The 12,259-nt window shown below is 35.1% G+C and overlaps 1 protein-coding gene across 16 annotated transcripts in view; it reads right to left on the reverse strand.

The window, feature by feature from the left end:
* MPDZ (multiple PDZ domain crumbs cell polarity complex component) overlaps window positions 1-12,259 on the reverse strand; it is a 155,044-nt gene that overhangs the window by 64,808 nt on the left and 77,977 nt on the right. For 8 of the 16 annotated variants that reach the window (XM_023627360.2, XM_023627358.2, XM_023627355.2 and 5 more), the window contains 4 exons: window positions 10,712-10,828; window positions 7,803-7,970; window positions 1,229-1,510; window positions 849-972 (listed from right to left, as the gene is read on the reverse strand). In XM_023627360.2, coding sequence (XP_023483128.2) covers window positions 849-972; window positions 1,229-1,510; window positions 7,803-7,970; window positions 10,712-10,828 — 691 coding nt within the window. The remainder of the gene's footprint in view (window positions 1-848; window positions 973-1,228; window positions 1,511-7,802; window positions 7,971-10,711; window positions 10,829-12,259) is intronic. The other 8 variants (XM_070248691.1, XM_070248688.1, XM_023627359.2 and 5 more) reach the window with 1 other exon arrangement.

Below are 12,259 nucleotides of genomic sequence, written 5' to 3' on the forward strand. Positions count from 1 at the left end.
GGAAACAAGACCCTCCATACGACATTAGTGTGAACGGTACTGGTTGGTGACATCACAGAAGGAACAAGATCTCTGACGGAGCACTAACCAAAGAGTCTAGGGCTGCAGTGAGGCGTCCAGAGCCTGACGGATGAGCCTATTTATCAGCACCGAGCACTAAGGACGGAGCAGAGTCATGTCACTGCTGAACTCAAAAGAACAAATATGCTCTGCCTTGAAATAATTTTAGCCATTGTAATCAGGCTTTTATTTCTACAGGAAGTCTTTGCCCAATTCAGAAGGATTTGCGATTATTAACCAGCGGCAACCCTTTATGGGTAAGAGAGGACACAAAAATTCCACCACCTGGGAAGGACTACTGAATAACGCGCAGTTATATTTTGGTAGTGGCACACCTGGCTGGTCTTTTTAGTCTATTTCAGTGAATGAAAGAAATTAAATACAAACTGACTTATGCATAACTGGTAACATTCAAAGAAACTAATAATTTGCTTTTCCAAAGAATTTAGAATTCCAAATTGCTGACATTTCATTTTCTAAGAATTCCTTTTCTGATTTGCTGTTTCATACACAAACAATTCGTATATCTTTTACTTGAATGTAAATGAGGCTTGTGAATACTTTTAAATAATTAAGAGAGTGAGGGATTTAAGCTAGGCTGAAGTAAACAAACCTGTTAACCACTTCAGAAAAAACAGAGTACATAAAAAGAGAAACCATAAAAACTACAGGAAAACTTATAATATCTATCTTCTTATCTACAGCCAAAAATACTGAAATTAGGTTCAATACTTCCTCTTGGCAAGGTGCTTGGGAGGAAAAGCATATGTGGAAAACAAGGCACTTACCCAGGCTAGAATTGCCTTTTGTTATAGTAATAGTCCTCTCAAAAGATTCTTCAGATATATTTTGGAGCATGACACACTCGGCAGTAGAACCCAGGGAGCTCTGGTGAATTAAGAACTCGGAGCCCTGACAGAAAATAAAAATAAGTCACACAGAAAGGAAAACTAGACTTTGGAGTATGAAATCAGTGTCACCAATAATCTCCAATTGGTTGTGCTTTATTCAGCAAGAACCTATAACCAAACAAGTTCAAAGGTTGCCTTCTGGAAATCTCAGCGTCAGAAGAGCACTTACTCCAAACCGGGAGATTAGCCAGAATATTCTAACCCTCCACTGTCCCCTACATCATCACAACACACAGATGATATCTTTAAAATGGTACCTTCCCAGTTGCGTCAGGTAGCACGGAAGTGAGTTCTGCGCTTGATATAACTTCATTTGGTAGGTGAGAGTCAGTCCATGCTCCGGTGTTTTCACATTCGTATTGTTGTTCAACAGCATTTGCAGGTGTATAATCATTTATGGTAAAGCCAGAAGCAGGTCCCATGCTCAAGTCCACTGAAGGTGGACTCTCATCCTGTCTTTGCAGAAGATTCTGGGCATAAAGTTCCTCCAAGGACATATGGAGATCAAGTACTGGATCTGAAGAGTTTTCAGTAACATCCTGAGAAGTAAAGAACAAAACCCAAAAAGTTATGGCCAGAATTACATCAGTGTATTTTATAAGATCTTAATTGACAACTACTTAATGGAAAACAATTATTCATTGCTCAAAGCATTGGCAAACATAAAAATTCTTCACATAGCTTATATTCTGCATATCTTCTCATAAATGCTTTTGAATACGTTTCCTGAAAATCACACATCACATATTCTACTGTTACACTCGTATGATATACGTACATAAAATCATTTAGATATAGTATTATTTTCTACTCACAAATAAAATTATTCAGAGTTCAGTCTACATAGGAAAGCAAATAACTTATACTTCCAAACCTCATTAAAAGAGTAGTTCATTTCTGGGGCCAGCCTGGTGGCCTAGCAGTTAAGTTCGTGCACTCTACTTGGGCAGCCTGTGGTTTGCAGGTTAGGCTCCCAGGCATGGACCTACACACCACTCATCAAGCTGACTGGCACAGAAGTCAATCCAGTGACAATCTTCCTCAAGCAAAAAGAGGGAGATTGGCAAGTGATGTTAGCTCAGGGCAATATTCCTCACCAAAACAAAAAAGAAAGAAAAAAAAAGAGTGGTTCACTTCTAATCAGTCTGAAGTTCCTATTATAAGATCAAGAGCATAAGGAATACGACATTAATTTAGATTCACAAGAACCTCCAAGAGAAAATTATTTTGATAGGTATTTTTGGAGAAGACTACAAAGCCATACAATTCATATTATTATAGGGGAAATTTTCAAAAATTTTCTGCAAGATATAACAGAAGGAATACTAAAAAGGGGTGTCATAAAATGTAGGTTCTAATCCAGGCTCTCCTGTTAACAATCTGACCATCACAGAACCTCTCTTGGCCTTACATTAGATAATTTCTAAAATTCCCTGAAACTCTAAAATTTTATAGTTCTACATAAATACATGTATCTAATTACAATGGATATATTGTATCACTTATGTGCTTCAGGCAAGCATTGTTCCATCAACTGCTGTTGAATAAATCTATCAATCTTCCCTTTGATTCTTTTATCGATGTTTTTAAAGTATAAAAGCAGTGTATGAATACACTATCATCAGAAAAGATTCAAGCAATACAGATATCAGATATACATTGCGCATGCATACAGACTATAATATGAAAGTCTTCCCTTACGGTTCCTACTTCCAGTCCTTTCTCTAGTAGAAATAAATGGTGGCATCAGTTGGATGTTTATTCATCAGACTTTTTATGCTTTTACATAATACATGTGTACAAATACACAAGCACACATGAATGTATACACACATTTTTAAAACCTAAACGGAACTACACACTAAGTAGCATGTTTTTACTAGCTTTTTTGAAGTATTTTTTTACTTGACAAGAGAGGTTTCCATGTTAGTAAATAAAAGTCAACTTCAGTCTTCTTATAGCTATAAAATATTCCTAAGTATGAAAGGCACTGGAGTGTAGACTCTGGAGCCAGGCTGCCTAGGTTCAGATGCTGGCGCCACTACTAGTAGGCAGTTTGAGCTTTGGCAAGTTATTTAAATACTCTGTGCCTTGGTTTCGTTGTCTATCAATTGGGAAAAATAAGAGGATGTACTACAGGACTGTTGGGAGGACAGAGAGAGTTAATACTACAAAGTACTAAAAACATGCCTAACTTGGGGTGGACCCAGTGGCGTAGTGGTTAAGTTTGCATTCTGCACTTCGGCAGCCCGGGGTTCACAGGTTCAGATCCTGGGTGCAGACCTAGCGCTGCTTGTCAAGCCACATTGTGGCAGCATCCCACATAAAATGGAGGAGGCTTGGCACAGATGTTAGCTCAGGGCTAATCTTACTCACCAAAAAAAAAAAAAGAAAGAAAGAAAGAAAAAAATACTCCTGACTTAATAGAAAATGCCTAATAACTTTCAGCCACAGCTGTTATGTTTAGTATACATCTTTGTGGACAAGTGAGAATTTGTTGAGTATGAAATACAATTAGAGCTGTGGGCCAAATGATATGCAAACTTAAAATGCTGGTATATAGTGCCAAATGGTCTAATTTTCTCTCCCAAAAGAAAACATGAGAGGACCTATTAATTCAATTTGCCAACCCTAGATTAGTTTGGCGATTTGATCTATACAAAATATATTCGTTGGTATTTTAGTATTTTACTATGCATGTCCTGGACAATTAGCGAGAACACACTATTTGTATACCTTCTCTAAATGCTCTTCATATACTTCATCCAACTTTTTATCAGGTGGTTTTCACTCGTTGTCATTGACATATTCTGAATATAATAGTCTTTGTAATATACACTGCAAGTATTTTCCAAGCTTGTCACTTGACTTTTAAGTGTGTATATGTTATATACATATACGTGCAGAAGTTAAATTCTTTACATAATCAAGGATTGTTTATGTAATTCTTTATGAAATCAGAGTTGTCAAATTTTTTGTGCTTCTGGGTTTTCTATGTTGCTTCGTAAGTCCTTCCACGGCACAAAGTAAATTAAATGCTTTCTAGTATTTTTTTCTTCTATTTCATAAATGCTTTAAGATTCAGTTTTAATCCATCCAGAATTTATTTCAGGGTGTGGTGTGAGAGAGGGGTCTCTTTTCATTTTTTCCAAATGGGTAATAAATTGCTCCAACACAAATTTATGATACTCCTCTTCCTCAATCAAGTTTTCATCTTTCTCAAATTATCAAATATTCCTGGTACAAAGAATTGAGGCAAGTGGCAATATCATACAAGCCAGTAACATCTTAAGAATCCTCAGGAACAAATGTTAGGAAGGCATCATTCTGCACACTCCTAGAACCTAAACAAAAACTTGTTAGCTCATTCACTCAACTTTGATTATTTCAGGATTACAAAAAATAACAATGTACTTACTACAAAACTGGTTAGCGTCTCTATTACCAAATTAATTATAATAATTAGCAGTAAATCATCCCCCCCACTCTTCAAATAAAGATAACAATCAAAACTACTTTTCATCAGAAAAAGAGGTCAAGCTGCCCTTGTTCAGCTGGGGTTTACTGGAAATCGTGTAACAGAAACTGCCATGCATTATTCATGAAGGAGTTAACACAGACACATAGAAAAGAAAGAGCTAATCAACACAGCAGACAACATACGCCTACTTCAGGAACGTTTCTGGTTGCTGAACAACCAAGTGAGTTTTATTTTTAAAAGTCTTATGGATCTAAAAGAAGAGCAGTTCTTCCCCCATAAGACGTCCAAAAATAACTCTACAATTTCCCAGTGCCACTTGGTATCCCAACTGAAGTCTTTCAAAAATCCACATTAATGTGTGCCTCCACTTGATATGTTCTTGTCCTCAGGAAAAAATGAGGGGGAAATTAAATTAAAATGTCAAATATATTCGAAAACAGCTCTGTTTCTTAAGTGTAATGAATAAGTTAAGGTTGTACCTGAGTGTGTTATTGACCCAGATAATATACTTACATAGATTAGACAATTATTTCTGCATTGTGTTATGTCTTTGTAGGTGACAAGAAAAACGGGATAAAAAGATTAATCAAAAAATTAAAACCTAGAACAATGAGAAAGGAAAAAACCCACTGGTGTTTTGCCTTTAAAATCCACATGCCATGGAAATTGCTATATTTTTCAGATTTTTGAGTACTGGTTATTTCACTTAAATCCTTACACAATAATTAATCCTATTAAGCAAACACCACTTCCTTAAAAAAAAAAAAAAAAAAGCAGAATTGGCCCCCAAACAGGAGAATTTTGTGTAGAGGAGCTCCACTATATGGCTGCAGCCCTTTCACGTCTAAGCTGCTGGCAGGCCCAGGCTCTGCAACGAACAGTAAAGCCTCCCTGGATGATAATGAGTCCTTGCTCTGGTTGATTAGTTCTTACAACTTCTGCTGGCATACCTGACCAAGGTCAAAAGACCTCTCATCAAAGTAAGGAGAGAGGTAAAATTATTTGTGCATCTCCAGCCACCATTTAGGGCTACAAGCTTATCACATATTTAGCAAAGTCGAAAACTTGAGGAGTCGCTGAAATCCTCACACTATTTTATCCTTCTTTCAAATCAGTATAGAGGCTTCTTTGTTTTTCTTAAATACCGTATACTATACAATTTCATTTTATCCATTAAAAAGTCCTAAAGTGAGCTCACTTTCCTTTAAGAAAAATGGTCAATTCTAAATTCCATATCAAATTGCCATTCTTTTTAAAGTGAACTTAGCGCAAAGAAACAAGAAGATGAATGAAGCATCTAATGTTTTATTTATTTACATACAATTTTCTAGTAAATATCTAGGTACTAAAAAATGTCACACACATAAAAAAACAAAAACAAAATAACGCTGCAGAGATTTACCAAGATGCAGGAACAGTCCTACTTTCTAAGAAAACTGAAAGCACACAGGAGTTTCACAATGTGTTTTAAAACACCCTCATTAATGTCTTCTTTGTTGTTTTGTAGTTTAAATATTTCTGTTGATAGGCCAGCTTGCCAAAATTTGCTTCAACAAAAGAGTAAACTGCTTGGGGAAAAAAAAAAAAAGAGGCGAACAGACTTTAGTAAGCCAATATGTTGTGCTGCATACAGCCAGCATTTGCCCTGTAAAATACACGCTTCTCAGTATGCAGATTGTGTAATCCCTTTAAGTAACAATTACTAAATTAAACAATGCAATCTGTCCCACTGGCAAGAAGTGTGCTATGCTGTGGATTAGGAGATTCCATTAGGAGATGAACTCAGCTTCCAGCCCTGAGGCCAGCAAAGACTGAACACATTCCAGACAGGACGCAGTCAGATAGACAGTCTCAGGTGTGGTGAGAGAGGAGCAGCTGCTCCATTCAAGATTATACCTTGCAAACCAATTCAAGGAGATTGCCCAGCATCCTTTGCAAGGATAACAGGTGCACCTTGAACATAAAAGAAAGTGCTTTGAAAATGTTCTGGCCAAAAAATTACTTGTTAATCAGGAAAGGAGAAAAATTGTGCTAGATCTATGGAAATTTTACTTTCCAAGTGATTCATAAATACAGATTCCCTTCCTACTGAATTTAATTTATATGGAAAATATATATATATCTCATATATTTAAGAAAGAATTATTGTCCAGTGTTTTCATGTTAATTTTTAATGTTTATTTATGGTATATTTCCAACATAGAAAAATAAAGAAAATATATGTATCCATATACAAACTCTTCACCCAGATTTAATAGATATTAACATTTTGCCATATCGTTTTCAATCTCTCTTCTTAAAATGATAAGATATATTAGGTACAGCTAAATCCCATGTTTCCTTTTTTCTCCAAGAATAGCTTCTTTCCTGAAATTGAGAAGTATCATTCCCACATATTTTTAAGCTTTTTAAATACACACACTCACACATATACTCATAAAAATACACTGAATTGCTCTGTATATCAACTTTTAGAAAATACAAACAACTCCAACAAATCAATAGAAATACAAGCAACCCAATATATAAATGGTCAAAAGATGTAAAGAGGCCAGTGATGGAAATAAAAACCAAATGGTCAATATATGAAAGAGTATTCAACCTCACTAGTAATCAGGAACTCCAAGTTAAAATAGTAAGATACCACTTCACACCCAAAAGACTGGATAGGTTTTAAAATATTACATATTAAACATTATAGAGTATATCACCAAGAAAATGAACATAGTGGGGTATTTACATCAATAATCTACTTATAAAATATAGACGGCACACCTATGTCAAATAACAACTAATTCTTCATTCATATGCAGTGACATAAACATACCCTTCCATTCCTTGTGATTTTTACGTAAAGTATTCCTTGGCACCATTTTACATAAAAACATATGACAGCATTAAGTTTAACTTAGCTAGTAAATATTAATGCAAAAAATATTTTACTATCCAACTTTGCATAAAAGTCAGTTTTAAAACTATTAAGAAAATAAAAACCATTAAGTAAATAAACTTATACTTGTAATTTTTCCAAAGTAGACACAGCTAAAAACACAATTTGGGAAATACAGTTCATTAAAATTTTTCTTTCTAACATGGAAATCCTGATCAAAGCTTTGAACCCTGTGTCCATCATTCTGTATCAGGGACCCTAGATCTAAACAGTCCCTGGGAGTCTAAGAGTTACCCAGTCAACACGTCCTAAACGAAACTGCACTTTAATCTGATGATGACTCCATGACTGGAGAAACATATGCCTCTCACATGCTACTCCCACAGCTCCCCACAAACACTGACCTCTGGACAATCACATGCAAGGTTCTCCCGTAAATAAAATGACATTTTCTTTGTACCTTGGGAGGAGAAGACGGAAGGGAGGATCCATAGTTCAGGCCATCACTACAAGCACTGCCATGTAGAGATAAAATAGAGGCTTGAGTGGAGTAGATACTGTCATTATCAGGGGAGTACTGAGACTCAAAGGTAGACTCGTCTGCTAAGTCAGCATCATTGGTATCCACCTAGGAATAAAAACAGTTAAGCTCAGTGGGGAATTCTGTTCAATTACATATATGGCAAAGTCTCGAGGCTAAAAGGCATACTAGTATCGTTCGTCTACTCTATTTTCCACATGACCTCTTCAACCCTCTTCACCACATCAGAGACTGACTAAGGCAACAGAACAAAGACGAGCTGCTCACCCACAGCAGAGAGCGCTGGCAGGGAAGGTTATTTTACCCCATCAATAAAAGGGCTATTGGTAATGAGTAACAAAGGGCCTGGATCAATTCTAACTTTAAATAGTTCTACTCCATAAATTAAGGTAAACGTTTACTTTTTTCCAGTCCATATTATTTTTTAAAAGCACCTGCCAAACTCCTAGAATTTTATAATAAAATGAATGAGGTCATCATTTTCCCTATTTAATTAAAATAAACTATTATTCAACAAGGCAGCCAGGCGATTACCTATTAGTAAAATTCACTAAAATAATGTATTTTATCTACATTATCTTTAACTAAATTTGAAAACCATTCAAGTGGCAGGTCCAGAACTTGATGGTGATCATCAAAAATCAGAAAGAATATCAGTGATTTCATGCTGAAATTATACTATCAAACAGAGGACCTAATTACGATCTGGTTATGGTGAAGCCATAAGTTATAAACTTCTGCTGTTGGAAAACTACATAGAGTAAGGTAGAGAATTTCACCACATATTATCTAAAAATCCTATTACTACCTTCTGTGGCAGAACCAAGGGAAGGAACTAAGTCATGAGAGTTTGAAGCTCTTCTTACAATGCACTCAGTTACACCTTAGCATAGGTAGAACTGACATAAATACTACCCCTCTCTGATTACCAGTATTTTCTGTCTTGATGGCAAAATCCTCTGTGTTCTATTTCTTTGTGATTTCAACTTACATGTTTAGCCAAGAGAAGTCAGAAGCATTATAACATTATCCTAGGTCACATTCTTGCAAAAACATGATAAGAATATAGGTGACCAATTTCAAAGTGAACCTTTCTCTAATGATATATTTTAAATACATGTTCAAATTCACTAGTGAGTAACTATGTGGAAGTTCACCCTTTACAAATGTACCCCTCATGTACAATAATCTAAACAGTAAATACTTACCATTTGTTGTCTAGATAGTATTAACTAAGCCTTGTGTCATGGATAACAACAGAAAAATATTTGTTTTAAGTAACACTAAAGAAGAGCATCTCAGAACAATTTGCATATCTATTGTTGATGCCTTAGAATCTTAAGAGAGATTCTAATAAATCAAGTCATCTAATTATCGTAGAGAGAAAAACACTAGGACCCAGAGAAGCTGAGTGACCAATACAAGACTGAATTGCTGGTCGAGCAACAGACCCAGGATACCTGTTACCATAAGATGCTGAGCTCAGAGAAAAGTGGGATTAATCTTTTTTGTGATTAGCATTAAGAAAGTCATGTAAACTCTAGAGAAAAAAATTGTTTTTTGAGACACGTCTGGGGACAATAATATATTTGTGTCCTGCAGCATTTCAAAAAGCATTTGCTATAGCTGGGTACCATTTAACACATTTATACCATAGTACTGTATGCAGTTCATAGCATTCTAAACTATCAAGTCTTCAAGTGTTAACATAATGCCCGTGGAGAATAGGGCTAAATGTCACCTGGAATGCTAAGTATTATAATAAGAAATTATTGCATTTATTATAATATACATCAAAACTTTCCAAAGAACTATTTCAGGAGCTGACAATTCAAAAATATGAAGAACTGTCTCCCACAAAATTACAATTATCAAAATCAAAGAAATAATTCATACTCTGGTTTAAAGAAAGATGTACACAGTTATAAATACATAATGGAGAAATTTCACAGGTTTTAAACCTCTCTTTAATCGAAAACACTAAACAAGTACTTAAAAAGCGAGTATATTCCTTTCTATTTACATTGGACAATGTTTTCCCCCCAGAAAGTTAGGTTATGAACCTGGCTTTAATGGCAGGAGCACTGGAATAGGATGCACAATTTGTCATATTGCATAAATGTCATGTGTATATTTATGTCTGGTATTTATGCTTTAATTATTGACATAGCATTGTCCCCTATACCAGACAATAAGGTTCTTAAGAGCAGGAATCATGTATTTATTCATCAAAAGTGGCCTCCGGTGGTCCCTAAACACATTTATTCCAATGAATGATTTCATATAGATCAAGCAAAAATATAATTTTAATTTAAAATTTTCTAGTAAATCAGTGATGTGTACATATATGTATTCATAGAAAACATGGATTTTGCCTATTCTGGAAGCTTTTGTGTTCTTCATCAATAACCAAACCAATTTATATGACTTTCACACTATTAACAACTAATGGAAAAAACAGACCTGTTACCTCATTAAAAGGCAGCCAAAACAATGATTTATGATTGAGTACTGAAAACAGTTAAAGAATGCCTGGCGATACCCGGTTATACAATTAGAGTAAACAAGTGCTCCAACAACTTTTGGTATGACACAGACATAATGCACTGCTAACTGGATTTCCCCCACAAACCAACAAATAGTTGTCACATATATTATGGTTTGCTTTTCTTCCTGTTTTGAACTGTGAGAATTATTGGAGTTGAACAGAAAATGTTTAGTTTTCCAAAACATAATGAACAAAGAATAAGACTTCAGAATATTTTGAAAGGCAACAATAAGACACATAAGATTTTTTAAAGAAAGCTTGATAGGTCGTGGCCACTAACCAGAGCCAAGTCAGCCCTGAAGAGGGCTTTGTCAGCCAGCCCTTCCTCCGTGCAGGAGTGTGGCGGGTAGAGAAAGGAATCCTCCTTAGCAGAAGCATAACCTTCTTCTGGTGAAAGCTGCAGGGAGAATGAAGCTCAGCGTTTGAGGGTGAGGTCAAGAAAAAGAAAGAGACCAGGAAAGAGGGAAAGACAGGGAGGGGGTACAGGAGGGAAGGAAAAGTAAGGGAGAGAGGGAAAAAATGGGCAAGTTTTCAAAAGGTAACATTTGACTTTCACATAGAATCATGAGCATGAAATACGATAATATTCATATTCAACATTTTTATTTAAGACACAACAAAGAAATTTGTTTTAATACCAGTATCATCTGTTAGATGAGAATCCCTTTCTTCTAATTTTTTCATTCTTCTTACAAAAGATTAACAAAATCAACAATTTTTTTTATATTGTAGTAATCTTCTGGTCATTTTTGTCTGCCAAATACTCTGGCAAAACAATGACTTCTTAATATAGAAATACGGCAACTTTTAGGTGTTAAGACATAAAAGAAGTCACAGAAAAACCAAACATTAAAAAGAAGGATCAACTTCTCTGTCATCTCTTACTAGAATATTATTTTAAAGAATATAATTTACTTGACAAGGACTGTTAGTGAATCTTACAATGAAGTCCCTTAATTTAGCATGGCTTAAAAAAAACCATCAGCTCTCCATGTACACAATCTACCTACATTGCAGTGCTGAGCTATCACACGGTAACCTTGATCGCAATGACAGAAAACCTAACATTTTCATTCCAATCTCAGATAAAATAGGCTAAAATATTTAGATTGTCTTGCCTCTATCACCCTGTATCAGCAATACATGCACAAGTATTTTAGAGAAAAACTGTTTCTCTTCTTTTCTTACACATTATTAGTTTAAAAGTAAACCTCACTTCACGTAAAAGAGATATTCATCATATATTGAATTGGAAATATCAACTACTGTCATGAAAGAAATTTATTTTGGAACTAGATAGGAAAAATAAAAGACTGCTTCTGAATAACTGGTATGGTTTCTCCTCAAAAGGAGTAAAAACATATATTGGCTCGTTTGCTATTTTTCGTTGTCTAACAGAAAGACCAGAACTGAAAGTACGCTCCATCATAATAAATATGCAGAGTCCCATAACGGCCTATTTTCATTTTTACATGCTCCTTTGTATTGATCGTTCGTTCGGATTTCTACAATCCCAGTTTGATTTCAGGTTGGATTAACAGATTCTTCCCTCTTCCTTCCCTCTCTCCTTCCCTTTCTTTCTGTTTTCATAAATACATTTTCATAGGTTATCAAAATTCTTTGTGTAATAAAAAGTGAAGCACAAAAAATTTAATTAACATTTTAAATATATTAACAAAGCTTACTATTTGAACAATTTCTTTCACAAAGTCAACAAATCTTTATGTGATGGTTATGCAAATATATCTATGTGTTTGTCAACAAATCTTTATTTGATGGTTATGCAAACATATCTATGTGTTTGTGTTTTCTTAAGAGAAGGAATATT

Source organism: Equus caballus, chromosome 23 (genome assembly GCF_041296265.1).
Source record: "Equus caballus isolate H_3958 breed thoroughbred chromosome 23, TB-T2T, whole genome shotgun sequence".
NCBI classification, from domain to species: domain Eukaryota; kingdom Metazoa; phylum Chordata; class Mammalia; order Perissodactyla; family Equidae; genus Equus; species Equus caballus.